Here is a 15,423-nt window from a genome sequence, read left to right as displayed (position 1 = left end):
GCCCACAATCAAAAATAAATAAATAAGGTATTAGACAGAATCCTCAAAGTCTCGAACCCTATTTAAAACTAACCCCGTCGATTCTAGCTTCGTGAAGGCGGCCTAGATGATCACTAAAAATTGGAAGAGTTAAGGAGAAATAACTAAACACTTAATTAATCATGTTTTAGACTCATAACGAACAATATGTTTTGGGTTGAATAACCTCACATTGGACGAGTCCATTGCGTGAACAACTCAATAGTTAGTACTTTTCAACCTGCTCAAACTCATACTTCTTTCTTGTTTCCTTTGCTTTCCTTTTAGAATCTCCTTAGTAGTTCATATCCTTTTCATGGGTAGAAATACACCGTTGAATGTCCTGAAGAGGGGGAAAACAACGTCAAGCAACTTGTAAATTTTCCAAGCTTTTGTTTATTACTATGTTATTTTGATTGTATTATGTTATCTAGTTGAATACATGATCCGACGGTCAAAAAAAATCTTAGATGCTTTCTATTTATTAAGTTTTGAAAAATTCAATTTTTTTTAGAAGCATTCACTTAATGTCAAAAATTAATGTAAAACGACGTTGGATTTGTCGTAGAGGGTTGAAGCCCAGAAGGGTAAGAACCTGAACAACTGTCAACAGCATAAGGGCAGTAGGGCACGTGAAAAACGATTTCCATTAAAATAAAAACTACAAAAGAGAGGCGAAGAAAAACGGAACAAAAAAAAAAGAGAGGAAAGGAACGAACGGTGTTGATAAACCTTGTTCTCTCATCCCAGTCGTCTCCTATCTCCTATCCTCTCCAGCGTCCGATCCCTTCTCTTTCTCCTTCAATCCCAGACATCTCCTTCACTCGCGCCCATTTACAAATTCCCCGCTTCACAGGTGACTCCACTTTCACTAATTTCACACACAAAACACATCGCGCGATCTTCTCTCTAGGGTTTCTGGTTTGGTTGATCATGTCGATCGATTATGATGTTGATAATTGTTTTGTGGTGCTAGGGTTTATTTGTCGGCGAGGATGGCAGCGGCGGACCAACCAACGAGTCCTGGCGGGGGGAGCCACGAGAGCGGCGGCGACCAGAGCCCGCGATCTAATTCTAACGTGCGGGAGCAGGACAGGTATCTTCCGATCGCGAATATAAGCAGGATCATGAAGAAGGCGCTCCCTGCCAACGGCAAGATCGCGAAAGACGCCAAGGAGACCGTACAGGAATGTGTCTCCGAGTTCATCAGCTTCATCACCAGCGAGTAAGATAACTATTGTTTTTTTAGATTGGTGATTGTGGTTTTTGGATCTGTTTGTTATTCTGTTTTTTGTTTTGATTTTGGGGGTTTTGGTGGCTGGCGATTGATTATTGATTATTTGTTAGGGCAAGTGATAAGTGCCAGAGAGAGAAGAGGAAGACCGTTAATGGTGATGATTTGCTCTGGGCGATGGCCACATTAGGGTTTGAGGATTATATCGAACCCCTAAAGATTTACCTCGGTCGATACAGAGAGGTATATTCATTTTTTTTCCCTAAATTATATTGGGAATCATGGAATTGTACCTAGTTTCTCTTAAGCAGATTTTTGTTTTGATTTTCTCTAATTTATTTTGGATCATTGAGATTTAACTGACAGATTAATTTTCCTTGATTCTTTTCTGGATCCAACTGTTGTTTGCAGATGGAGGTTAGATAATATTCCCTGCTTTAATTACTTCAATTATGAAATTATTGTGATGTTTTTTTAGCAATAAGGTTTTTGAATTGCATTGTTTGGCAGGGTGACACCAAGGGGTCTGCAAAGGGTGGAGATGCATCTGGTAAGAAGGATGTTCAACCAAGTCCAAATTCCCAGGTAACATGAGGTGTTTCAAATGAACCAGTTTCTTTATGACTTTTGTACTAAAGCTTATGAGATGGAGCTTATTTGGACGCTTCTAATTTTTTAACTTTGCAGATTTCTCATCAAGGGTCTTTCACACAAGGTGTTAGCTATGCGAACTCTCAAGTAATCTCTCTCTCTCTCTCTCTCTCTCTCTCACACACACACACACACACACACACACACACAATAACTGTTATCAGTTTAAATAAATAAATTGAAGTATCCATCTGTGTTTACTGTTGGGCAATTGGAATGTACATGGTAATGGGATGTGGCATTCATGAATTAACTATTATTATAAATAAATTGAAGTATTTATCTGTGGTTGCTGTGGGGATGTTAGAATGTGCATGGCAATGACATGTATGCATGAATTAACTTTAATTTGTCTGTGCATGGGAATAAGAGCACAATAGACGGCAGTTTTATTTCACTTTGATTGTGGGCAGCAAAGTTCCTGCAACATTCAATTAAAAATGGAAGAAAAAATCTACCTAGCCGCATTCTTTTAGGTATTGTTAAATATCAATATTTGATACACATAATCTGGGTCATGCTAAGTCTGGAGTTTTGATCCATTAAATTAGTGTAAACATCTCTGATCTTCCCAGAATGTTTTAACTGACAGCACTACCACATGGAGCACATGGTACCAGACCAATCTTGACCTTACTTTTCTTGTTACCACTGCTACTACCACTCACATTAACTTACATGTAATTGTTTGGATGATGATGTTTAAATTTTGAGAATATATGACATCTTTGTATCCAATTTTTTCATGCATGTGCACATAGATGATTATATATGTATCTATTTAGGTTGGTACATATTTATGTTGATATGCATGAGTACGTTTTGTTTTAAGTGGTTATCGTTGTGTCTCCTAGATAACTTTGGCTAACAAAACAGTTGAGTTCTTTCTCTATTAGAGTTTGTTCCAAATTTTTGTGTGTAATACCATTTGTTGTATTCTTGGGATGTTTGTAGTCACAGGCACAGCATATGATGGTTCCAATGCAAGGCACCGAGTAGGGATACACTCCACTTCACTTCGACCTCTTAATTCGGATATCCCATTTCTGATCTGGTTTGGTGCCAACAAAAATATTGTGTGCAAAGATTGATCTGATTTGAGCACTGCTGTTTTCAATGGTTGTGCCCTTGTTGAATCCTGGGTTAATTAGTTTATGGCATGGTTGTATATTAAGGCGTTTTTCAGATTAGAAGAGACTGCCATAGGGGCATTAAATTATAAGTCCTGGGAGAATTCAGAATTGTTTCTTATGATTTGTAGAGCGCAGAAATGATGAATTTCTGTTATTGAGTCATCAGAAAACTATTTATGCTCTAACTGGTGCCAGTGTTCTTTTCTCCCCTTTTTTCCTGATGAATATCCTGTACACCATACAGGCGGATGCTAGTTTTTCTCCATTGCCAGCAAACTGATTTGGAAACTTACAGTGGGTATAAATAATTTTCTCATCAGATTTACCGAAGAAATTGAAGCATGAATAGACTTTTGAGGCTATTGGATTGACTGTTATTTGATATGGGTATGTTAAATGTGACAAGATGATTTATAGTTTGGTCATTTGAAGTGTTTTCTTTGTGCATATTGAACTTTTGGAATGGTTTCTATCACCCTGGGGCCTAGGCTTGGTAGAAAATTACCAAAATACATATAGGGTTTATAGGCTTTACTTTGGAATAAACCTAGTTGGAATAAACTAATATATATGCTGGAATATAATCTGTTCTATGGGGAAACTAAAAAGACATATAAAGATCATTTGATTAAGGAATATATAGACAAATGGCAATTTGACTAACATAGGAAACAATAAAGGCATTTGACATCTATTGCCTCTGGACCAACGAAGACAAATGCTTATTGATTCCTCAATGTCTCTTCTATACCCATGTTGCAAATTCTTTAGCTCATCAAAAGTCATGCCTATCTCCCTAAGATAAGGTATACTGCTATTGTTTATACAGAACATGATTTTGTGTTGCTTAACGTATCAAATTGGCCAAAAGAAAATACTATGTGATTTCCAGTGTAAATAAATTAGGATGAAATTCTACTTAAAAGAAAATACAAATTTTGTGAGAAGCCCATTAATCATAAAATAACTAGCGTGGGTCCCATGTCAGGACACCTCCTTACAGACGGTCCAAAATTGATTGTGATTAATCAACAAGTTTAGCAGGTTTGATACTCAAGGGACCAACATGAATGCTGGTGTACCGCACAAACAGAGGATGACCACCTGCCGGTGATAGAAGCTGAATTAACATCTTTCTCCTTTAATATATTTTTGTTGAGATATATATGGGGACTTATAAAAACACACAGTTCATCATCATCGTCACCTACACCTGTATACGGAGAGAACACGTACATATGTCTAAGGGAAAGAGCTTAAACGTGAAGGAATTGAAAACCCTAGATTGAAATTCTTCTCAGTCTTCGGCCGATTAACAGGCGTTAGAGCAAACAATTTAGGTACTTTTGTAGGGAGTATCAGAATTTCTGAATGTGATCATCGTTATTTTCTTTGGTAATCACTTGTTTTCCGTTTCACTTTCTCTTACTTTGTTTTCTGTTCTTTTTTTTTTTCCCCTTGTTTTCTTCTGGTTTGTTCTTATTGGGGGTGTTTCTCAGGGAGTGATTTTGTTGTTGATACTTTTTTTTTTGTGTGTGTGATGAATCCGTTGATGTTTGAACAAGTTCTGATTCTTGATGTTTAGGGGTTTTATGCATCCATTGCCCATGGTGGTTTGAGTTTTGATTTCGTCTTTAGTTGTTGACTGAACTAGCAATATGCATTGATTGTGATTTTGTGAAATGAAAGCTGTTTCCTTCTTTTCTTTGTGAAAGAGTTTTGACTTTGGGGATGTTGTGGTGTTAGATTCTTCTTAGGCTGTACAGATGTCTGCTGATGCTAGGGTTTGTGGCTGTTGATGGATGACATTGGCAATTTGTGTAGTGAGTTTCATCTATTAAGAATTTTTTAAAAACTTTTCAGGGTTTAATATTGCATAAGAATTAACTTTCGATAAGCCTAAGGAAATTGGCACTTAAATGGGAAGTCGTGGCCAAAAGCGTGCAGAAATGGTTGATGAATTACCTGCTGATAAGCGAGCTTGTAATTCGTTGGATTTTAGAGCTGGTTCGTCGAACTCATCAAATCACAGTCACTTGATCTCTCCTAATTCAGCATCTGAAAACCATGACAATGATATGGATACATCCTCATCTGCTTCGGGTTCCTCAGATGGAGAACCGGAGAGGGATTCTGCATATGGGTCCTGCGATTCTGATGATGTAAACTTGAGACAAGGCAGCCTCAAGGAGTACCAGAGGAGGAGATCCTCTAGTGATCTTGGAAAATTAAAGAGTATATTGGGGAGTTTGAGTGAAGAGACTGACTCCTCTAAGCAGTTAGTTATGCTGACAGAGCTATGCGAAGTGTTGTCGTTTTGTACAGAGAACTCTCTTTCCAGTATGATGGCAAACTTGTTGTCTCCTGTTCTTGTAAAGCTTGCTAAGGATGAGAACAATCCGGATATAATGCTGTTGGCTATAAGGGCTATAACTTATTTATGCGACGTGTTTCCTCGATCTTCGGGTTTCCTTGTTCGACACGATGCAATTTCTGCGCTTTGTCAAAGATTAATGGCTATCGAGTACTTGGATCTAGCTGAAGAGGTAAGTTTTTCGATATTTGTCCCTTTTTGCATGTAATTTGTCGTTTTATTTGCATTAGGAATTAGGAACAAACATAGCAATTCTATTATTAACTGCATATGTGTTGGTTCTAAATAGTGTCTTCAAGCGCTGGAGAAATTATCACGAGATCAACCACTTGCATGTTTAAATGCTGGGGCAATTATGGCTGTACTAACTTATATTGATTTCTTCTCGACCAGTGTACAGGTAAGCCAATATGCGGTCTGATATTTATTTCCATATCTATCTTGTTCTGTATTTCCATATATCTATATTAATCTTTATGACTTTATGTTGTAAACCTTGATTGTGAATAATTATGTCGGGATCCTCGTTTGGTAATATTAATCTTTTGCTTTTGCATAGAGAGTAGCGGTTTCTATTGTTGTGAACATATGCAAAAAACTTCCTTCAGAATGTGATGCACCTTTCATGGATGCTGTTCCGGTGTTGTCCAATCTTCTCCAATATGAGGATCTGCAGGTTGGAGTTATTGTAGATAGCCGCTGAATGACATATTTAGTCTAATCTTTTATTTAAAAAAAAAAAACTTTTCAGCTAATAATCGTATTTACATTTGTCAGCTTGTTGAAAATGTAGCTGTCTGCTTGATTAAAATAGTGGAGCGGATGAGTCATTCCTCAGAAATGCTTGATGAACTCTGTAAGCATGGGCTAATTCATCAAGCTACAAAACTCATAAGCATAAATGGCAGAAAAGCTCTGCCGCAGCCAATTTACAATGTATGCAAGCATTGGCTTTCCATGTTTTCCATTTAAAGTTTTTGATGATTCTTGTTTCTGAGCATGATTCCTTTCACCTTCATTGCAGAGTCTGATTGGACTACTTGTCAAACTCTGTTCTGGCTCAGTTTTAGCTTTCAAGACTTTACATGAGCTTAATATCAGTGGTATACTGAAGGATATATTATCTACTTATGACCTCTCACATGGAGTGTCTTCTCCATCTATGGTTGATGGGCATTGTAATCAGGTTTTTATTTTAAACCATATATTATTTTTTCTCTGTCTTATGTAGCAATATTGTTCCATTTCCAGTGGCTGGAAATAGATTGAGCATTAATCCTGAATATGCTTCTACCACACATTAAAGTCTTGTGAAAAATGAAAGATACTAACTGATAATATACACATACCACTACAATTATGAAATTTGGGTTGTCTTTAGTTGATATCATACCTTTTAACGAGAACCTTGGCGTAGAGGTAAAAGTTGGTGTCACTGGTTCAGACTTCAAACAGAAAATTCTGCGATAGATGGTAAGACTGTCCACATTTGACCTCTGGGTGCCCAATGCTATGCAAGAGCATGCACAGGGTGTTTTTCTTGTGCAAAAAACTCATGAGAACTGTGTTCCAAAACCAAAGAAAGTTGTTTTACCCAGTTTTATTGCTCCAAAAAACACCTGTTTTTGTTTGGAAAAAAAATGTGAACCTCGGGAAATAACCCGTAGCAGTAAATCCTTCAAAGACAGTATTTAACCGTTTTAGTATAGTCTTGAACAGACAGGCCAGTGTAATGTTAACATGATGAATTGTAATTGCAATTACGTCATATTCATGGCTCTGTTTTTTATGGTTAAATAATAATATCCAGATTATTAGTTAGTGGTGGGAGTGGTAATAGACTGCTGATAGTCCTGTCTGCAAATGATGATGATAATTTTATGGCTGGAGTGACAAATTGGTGGTGGTCTATGAACTTTGGGACTGTTAAATATATATAGGGTGCTTAGTTTTGGCCCATAAACTTCTTTTAATTATTCCCAATATACTAATTTATTTTGAAATTTTGACATTCAAAAATTAAAAAATTTAACTCAATTGCTTGACTTGGAAAAATCTTCTCCTCTTATCTTCCAATGTTGCACTAGACTTACTGTATGTAATTTTCCAAAAAATTTCCCTTTCAAACCTTGAAACATAGCTGTACTGGTTTTGTTAGATGGGTTCCTTTGTTGGTGGAACGATGAAAGATTTCCAGACATCAATGCAATGATCCTAAAAAGGAAGATTTCCAGACATCAATGCTATGATCCTAAAAAGGAAAAACCCAACATGTTAGCAGCTGCTCATATGGTTATCTTCATATGCAGAGAGCACTAACTTGTGATAGGCTTACCAAAAAAAAGGGACTCGTGATAGATTTTCCCACATTCCAGAGACTTCTTTATTGCTTGACATTCCCCAAAGAATCAGGGCGAGCATAGGTGGGAATTTCATAATTTGGACATACAGAGACATCTGAAGATCTATCATAAATTTTATGTTCCGTTCAGAGAGAGAGAGAGAGAGGGGGGGGGGGGGGAAGCCTTTTATGAGAAGCTCGAAGAACATTGGGTCCTATCGAGCTGTTTTGTATAGAATTTTAGTAATTTTTTTTACGTACATTATCGTTTCCAAGCCTTTAAAAGCTGAAATGTCTTTCTTTTCTTTTAGTTTACCTTGTATTTATGGCAAACTGCTAGCTTAATAAGACATTCCAGCAAATGCCCTCACTGTGAAAAAACCTGATGTGTTGTATAATTATAACTGGTTTGTTGAACACACTCCAACTCATTTTTAATTTCATATGCCCGACGTTGGTTGCAGAACTTCCAGAAATCTTAGCTGGTGATCAGTCATGTTCACGTTGCTCATTTTGGCAGTTTGATATGGTCATTGTGCTTTAAAGATGCTAGGAGAGCGATATCCTTTAATCTATGGTACTTCTAGGAGTGTTCCCTATATTTCAGTGTAAACGTTAAGTCTGGGGGCAAGGGGCAAGGGTGATGGCTGCCATGAATACTGGCATAGATAATTGAAGAGAACGTGAGGATTTAAAGTTTGCTTCGTCCCTAACTTTAATAAAATTACTGTTTCTATGTTATATATTGTTTCTGCATCAATACTATTAACGTTTTAATCTTACTAATGAATTGGAGTTATACTATTGATTGTAATATTTTCTGCTTCAGGTACATGAAGTTCTTAAGTTGCTGAATGAGCTTCTCCCTACTTCAGATAGAGATCAATGTGTCCAGCAGCTGTCTGATAAGGAATCATTCTTAGTCAATCACCCTGATCTTCTGCAGAAGTTTGGAGTAGACATATTTCCCATGCTGATTCAGGTATTTCCATCGATCTTCACCTTTATTGCTCTTCATGTTCCTGTAGATGACCTTGGTATTTTTTCTTCACCCCTACAGGTGGTTAATTCTGGTGCCAATATATATGTTTGCTACGGCTGCCTATCCGTGATCAACAAATATGTTTACTTGAGCAAATCTGACATACTCATTGAATTGCTTAAGAATGCGAATATTCCAAGGTGACTATGCGTCTTGTATTTGCATGATCAAATCTTAAAATGTCCATGACTAATGTAATAGTTGTCTCTGGATAATGTTGCAGTTTTCTAGCTGGGGTCTTTACTAGAAAGGATCAGCATGTGCTTATATTAGCCCTGCAGATTACTGAGATAATTCTGCAAAAGCATCCTGACTTGTTCTTGAGCTCATTTATAAAAGAAGGTGTTTTCTTTGCTATTGATGCTCTTCTATCACCTGAAAAATGTCAACACATGATCTTTCCTGTGTTCAATGGCATCCAGCTGCCTGTTGACTCTAGCCAAAAATCTGCAACGAGTGTGGTCCGCAGATGCTTATGTTATGCTTTTGATACTGTTCAGCATACTTCAGTGTCAGAAACAAAAACATGCAAGCTTGAAAAGGATAGGGTTCAAGATCTTGCAAAGCACATAAGAACCAGTTACTTCACTCTAGAAGTTTGTGATTCTGAGAAAGGGTTGACTGATATTCTTCAAAAGCTCAGAACTCTTTCTGCTGCTTTGAGTGATTTGATGAACGTGTCTGGGAATACCGAACCTGCCACTCAAGATGAAGAAAAGTTCTACTGTATATTGCATCAAATCGTGTTCAATCTAAGTGGAAGGGAATCTGTTTCCACATTTGAATTCATTGAAAGTGGTATTGTGAAATCAGTACTGAACTACATCTCAAACGGATTCTATTTGAAAGGAAACATAGAGGGTAATGTTTCATGTAGTTATTTCTATGTGATAGCAAAAAGGTTTGAGGTGTTTGCTAGGCTATTTTTGTCTTCTTCAGACACCCTTGGCGAGGGCCCACCTTCGTTAGTTTTAATACAGAAATTACAGAATGCCCTTTCTTCCTTGGAAAACTTTCCTGTCATTTTAACACATGCATCTAGGCTCAGGAATTCATTTGCTACTGTCCCAAATGAGCGTTCCAACAAGTATCCATCCCTAAGAATTCTTTTTGTGAGGGGAGACGGCGAGTCATGCCTCAGTGATTACTCTGGAGATGTTGTGACTGTTGACCCTTTCTCTTCATTGGATGCTATTGAAGGATATCTGTGGCCTAAAGTAGGCATAAAAAGAAATGAACAAAGAGAATCGACTCTTCAAGCTATGGAGCCAATTGACAGTGCACCATCAGGATTGGCACCAAATGCAAATTCCAGCCAAGGCAAATGTCCAGGTGATACAGAGCCTGACAGCATGTCCGCTGCTTTGCGTGAGATGCAGGTTGGTTGTTTTTTGTCCTACTGACAGACTTTTAGCTTGTCACTGGGGCCGCCAAAACAATTTTTCTTTTCTTTGACTTTAATTTTCCGTTGATTTTGTTTGTTTTGTTTTCCAGAAATAGTTTTTGTATTGACATTAAATTCAATTTAAACAATCTACAGGTAGAGGAGGCTAACTTATTACCATCCACATCCGAACAAGTTATTAATTCAAGAGAGAGAAATTCTGGTGAAATAACCTTAGATGAAACTCGTACTGTAAGTAGTTTTTCCCTTCAATCATAAGTGTTCGGGCTTGTAGGTTCAATCAAAATCAGCAGTGTTTCTATGGACATACTTTATTAATCTTGTCAAAATCTGGTTATGGGTACATTATAGGATGTTGTAAGATGTTCCTCTACCTGACTAAAATTTTGTCTGGCTCATTTAAAAAAAAAGTCCGGCTAGATCAGATGAATGAGTATTGGTTTTATAATGTTTTAATATCATGTTTTCTGACTCATCTTGTTTGGAATTATAAATATCAAAAAAATTCATGGTCTTCTGTCCAACTACCTGAACTTTTCTTGTTTGTACTGACATTGAAAGAAATGTGGTTGTATGTTATTTATTAGCGGAATAACCTGTTCATTGATTGTACTCAAATATCTTTTTTAATCTCCTTCAAGGCCTATCCGTTTCTTATAGAGAGAACTCTTTGTTTTCTCAGATTAAGATTTTTTTTTTGCCTTATGTTATCATTGATTTTGTTATGTGTCAGGCCTCTACAGGGCAGGAACTACAGTTTTCCTCTGAAGTAGTTACAAATGTGAAAAGTGAGAACCCTGAATCCTGTAGCATTACAGCTTCCTCTCCAAAACTGGTATTTTACCTGGAAGGAGAACAGCTGGACCGATCCTCGACAATATATCAAGCGATTCTCCAGCAACAAATACAATTAGGCGATGAAGTTATTGCTGGGGCAAAACTGTGGAGTCAAGTATACACAATAACTTATGGAATGGCTGTAAAATCTATCCAGGAAGACCATCAAATATCTCTTCATTCAGCTGAAAATTTCCCTGTGTCAAATAATTTTGACACACAACTGCAGAATAGCCCTTTCCTTTCTCGCATGTTTGCTTCTGGGGTTGCTTCTGACTTGGATAACTCAAACCCCACTTATGACATTTTATTTCTGCTTAAAATTTTGGAAGGATTAAATAGGTTTGCGTCTCATCTGATCTCCCACAAAAGAATATGTGATTTTGCAGAAGGGTTGATTGATGACATGGATAATTTAAGGTTGGTAGTTCCTTCTGTAGCACAGAATGAATTTATGTGCAGTAAATTAACAGAAAAATTAGAGCAGCAAATGCGGGATAGTTTAGCTGTGTCTGTTGGCGGTTTGCCTTTGTGGTGTAATCAGTTAATGGCTTCATGCCCATTTCTGTTCAGTTTTGAAGTAAAATGTAAGTACTTTCAACTGTCAGCCTTTGGTCGTCAGCAACTTCAAGCTCATGTACCTTCGCAAACTAATTTGGGTGGTTCAAGAGACAGGAGATCTAGTGGTGGCAGTTTACCTCGGAAGAAGTTCTTAGTTTTGCGGAACCAGATTCTGGAGTCTGCAACCAAAATGATGAACTTGCATGCTCATAATAAAGTTCTTCTTGAAGTGGAGTATGATGAAGAAGTTGGTACTGGCCTTGGTCCAACACTGGAATTCTATACCCTGGTTTGTCATGAGTTTCAGAAACCTGGCCTTGGAATGTGGAGAGAGGATCTTGGTTCGTTTACCACCAGGAAAATCTTGCAAACTGATGATTTGGGAGTTGTGATGTCTTCTCTTGGACTTTTTCCCTGCCCATGGCCCTCTATGGTAGTTACATCCGATGGGATGCAGTTTTCAGAAGTGAAAAAAAGATTTTACCTTTTGGGGCAAGTAGTGGCAAAGGCTCTTCAAGATGGAAGGGTTTTGGATCTGCCCTTCTCCAAGGCCTTCTATAAACTTATCCTTGGGCAGGTATCAAATATTAAAGAATATCAAATATTAAAGAATTGGGGAACTATTTGTGTAAATTTTTCCAATTTTAAGAATGCTTGTAATCTAATTTATTTATTATTTCTTGTACAGGATCTTAGTTTATATGATATACGGTCATTCGATCCTGAGCTTGGCAGGACACTGCTAGAGTTTCAGGCTCTTGTTAATAGGAAGAAACATTTGGCCTCCTGTGGCAACCAGTCGGCTTTAAAAGTTGAATCATGCTATCGTAACACCAGAATTGAGGATCTTTATCTTGACTTTACGCTCCCTGGTTATCCTTTTTATGTTCTTACTTCTGGACCGGATCATAAAATGGTAAGGCATACCTTGGAACAATTGATTGTATTTTTACTGAGATTCATTGATTATTCTGACTTTCTTCTCTTTTGATGTTGTATCGTTTCTGTATAGGTAAATATAGATAACTTGGGGGACTATATCATGCTTGTTGTGGATGCTACTGTGCATTCAGGAATATCAAGACAATTTGAAGCTTTCAAATCCGGATTTAACCAGGTTTGTTCCTGCAGATTTTGCACCTAGCCCCACATGTCCTCACCCTGAATTTCTTCCTCTATGTTTGAAAGATGTTGAGGGGTGTGTTTCACCTTTATCTTAAAATCTTCAGTTCTGTACTTTGGTCCCAAATATTTTAGCTTCAGCCAGGTCTATGCGTTACTTATGTAGCAGTCTATTTTATTTTTCAACTGTCTCTTTGGAACAAGCCATAAGAGAAGATGACATCCATCATAAGAAACAACGATAAAAAAATCTCGAGGTTGTGAACTGACATTGACCAAGATAGATATTTTAATGTTCTTGCTGCCCCCTCAGTTGATGCTTTGTTGCTTTCTGTGGTGAAAAATACCATTGCACCTAGTTGCAGACCTTCCAGTGCACATATTGAACTACATCTTTTTAATGGATAGGAGAATACCATTGAATAGGTGCACCTATTCAACTTCATGGGCACAAGTAATTTGCTATTGCATTTTTTACCAATTTCTGCTATACATAAAAGCGTCACTTTTTCCCAATTTAGGTGGAAATAAAGGAAATTTAGAAGCATTGTTGATGGTATTTTTTTTATAGATCTTTATACTAAGGTACTTGAAGCAGTCTTCTTGGTCCATTTTTTCCCCAGATGTCTTAGTTTGTTGCTTCATTACTTCCTTTCGGTTTTCCTTTGTGTTATCCCCAAATTTTCACATTGAGAGAATTTTTATTGCTTGAGTTGTTTTTCTGTCTTGATGCCGTCATTTTTATTTAACTTGTTATCTTCTTGATGATGATGAGCTGATCTGGTTGTTTAATTTTATTCCTATGACTCTTTTATTTTGTACTTTCAGCTTATATTTGCGTTGCTTCCAGGTTTTTCCAATTGAGCGGCTTCAAATTTTCACAGAGGAGGAACTTGAGCGTTTACTATGTGGAGAACATGACTTTTGGGCTGTATGGATACTCATATCTTGATTAGCAAGTTCTTAGATGTTCTTCAAACACTTTTTTCTTATAAACTCACAATTTCTTACCTATATTAAAACAGTTCAACGAGCTCTTGGATCATATCAAGTTTGACCATGGATACACCGCTAGCAGCCCACCGGTCATCAGTGTTAGTTCTCTCTCTCTCTCACCGCTTTCCTTTTCCCTTGTGTATTTTTTACCTCATTGATCTGAAAAATCCTCAATTACTGTTTGGAATGTCAGTTACTAGAAATTATACAGGAGTTCGATTATGAACAAAGAAGAGCGTTCTTACAATTTGTGACTGGAGCACCTCGGCTCCCTCCAGGAGGTTTGGCATCTCTTAATCCAAAACTGACAATTGTTCGAAAGGTATGTACCCAATGATTCTCTGATTCCTACATGAAACACCGCTCATTTTGTTTTGTTAGCATTTTATCAATTTACTATCTTGGTGCTTTCTACAGCATTGTAGCAGTTGTGCAGATGGAGACCTGCCGAGCGTGATGACATGTGCCAATTACTTGAAGTTGCCACCTTACAGTTCAAAAGTAAAATTTCTTGCCACTCTCTCTTGGTTTGTTATTTTTTGGAGTTTGATGGTGTATAATTTCTCATGATGATTTTTTGGCAGGAGAGGATGAAGGAGAAACTCTTGTATGCAATAACAGAAGGACAAGGTTCATTCCACCTTTCATAGCTTTCACAGGTACATAAATTGTGGTGGTGTAATTACTGGTTGTGTAGATGGTAGAATCATGGCGGATCAATAGAGGAGCTGATTGTTTGGAATAACAAGAGGATGCTCCTGTCATTGCTGCCCCATGCGTAAATTGGTGGAAAATGCAGGCAATTGGTTTACTTAAGTTGGATAGATGTACAAAAATAAATATTGGGGATTCTGGTTGCCATGCTGACATTTCAAGGTTACTTATGTACATAAATTTTTATCACCCAGATGAATTTTTTTGAAGGTGATGCAAATTGGTTTTCTAAACAGAAGATGTTTTTGAATTTGCTTGTTACTGAGCACTTCATGCTACAATCATGAGATGAATTCCATCTCCGCTGGAGTGAATTTCCGTTGGACTCCATTTTTAAACCACGCAAGTTTCATGATACCGAGTTCCCTACTCAGTGCCTCTGTTGGCAAGCAATCAGTCCAAATGTCTGCATAAATTGTGTTGGCTTGTTGAATGAAGTATCTCATGCGACTCATCATATTTCTGGCTTGTTAATGTTATGGTTATATAGTGGTTGAGTCCACTTATCTGACAAAATTCAACACACTCTTATTTGTTGCGACATGGAGCGCCCTAATAATGACAATAAATTCACAGAATAATGGCTCCACCGAGTCTGCTTTAATTTCAGTTATAGCATTACACTCCTTGAACAAAGCCCCTTATCGACATTCAATTTCAGTTGGCCACCCTCAAGTGGTGTCCATGCAACAGTACGAGTCATGTCTAAGGGTATTACATTCCTTGAGCAAAATCACATCAACATTCAATTTCAGTTGGCCACCCACTGGTGGTATCTATGCAACAAATGGAGACATATCTAACAACATTACACACCTTTGAACAAAGCCTCATTAGCATTCAATTTCAGTTGGCCACCTATGGTGTCTATGCAACAGACCGACACATATCTAACAACATAGGAGCATAGGAGACGATTGCATAGCCGAGCAAGTGATTGCATAGCTGAGCGAGTGACTGTCATTGCGTTGGATGAAAAATTATTTTCGTGCTTT

General features: G+C 37.5%; 2 protein-coding genes across 4 annotated transcripts; both read left to right on the top strand.

The window, feature by feature from the left end:
• Positions 1 to 712: 712 nt before the first annotated feature.
• On the top strand, positions 713 to 3,293 carry LOC120011729 (nuclear transcription factor Y subunit B-8-like). Its single transcript, XM_038862835.1, has 7 exons — positions 713 to 874; positions 995 to 1,243; positions 1,366 to 1,495; positions 1,664 to 1,669; positions 1,763 to 1,837; positions 1,940 to 1,990; positions 2,858 to 3,293. Exons 2-7 carry the CDS (start codon positions 1,014 to 1,016, stop codon positions 2,900 to 2,902), a joined length of 537 nt encoding a protein of 178 aa, XP_038718763.1. The 5' UTR covers positions 713 to 874; positions 995 to 1,013; the 3' UTR covers positions 2,903 to 3,293.
• An 849-nt stretch (positions 3,294 to 4,142) lies between these two features.
• Positions 4,143 to 14,753, top strand: LOC120011728 (E3 ubiquitin-protein ligase UPL4). Of its 3 annotated transcripts, none has more exons than XM_038862833.1 (18): positions 4,145 to 4,431; positions 4,900 to 5,582; positions 5,700 to 5,810; positions 5,970 to 6,086; positions 6,188 to 6,346; positions 6,435 to 6,596; positions 8,581 to 8,733; positions 8,812 to 8,933; positions 9,017 to 10,172; positions 10,334 to 10,429; positions 10,932 to 12,173; positions 12,285 to 12,512; positions 12,609 to 12,713; positions 13,569 to 13,649; positions 13,744 to 13,812; positions 13,908 to 14,036; positions 14,132 to 14,215; positions 14,299 to 14,753. In XM_038862833.1, the coding sequence occupies exons 2-18, from the start codon at positions 4,956 to 4,958 to the stop codon at positions 14,362 to 14,364; spliced, it is 4,707 nt and encodes a 1,568-aa protein (XP_038718761.1). In that variant the 5' UTR covers positions 4,145 to 4,431; positions 4,900 to 4,955; the 3' UTR covers positions 14,365 to 14,753. The 3 variants fall into 3 exon arrangements, with proteins under 3 accessions (XP_038718762.1, XP_038718761.1, XP_038718760.1); XM_038862832.1 differs by having other exon boundaries at positions 4,146 to 4,376; XM_038862834.1 differs by lacking the exon at positions 10,334 to 10,429 and having other exon boundaries at positions 4,143 to 4,376.
• Positions 14,754 to 15,423: the final 670 nt, after the last annotated feature.

Source organism: Tripterygium wilfordii, chromosome 13, assembly GCF_013401445.1.
Source record: "Tripterygium wilfordii isolate XIE 37 chromosome 13, ASM1340144v1, whole genome shotgun sequence".
Classification (NCBI taxonomy): Eukaryota; Viridiplantae; Streptophyta; class Magnoliopsida; order Celastrales; family Celastraceae; genus Tripterygium; species Tripterygium wilfordii.
This window is presented reverse-complemented; position numbering and strand designations above follow the sequence as displayed.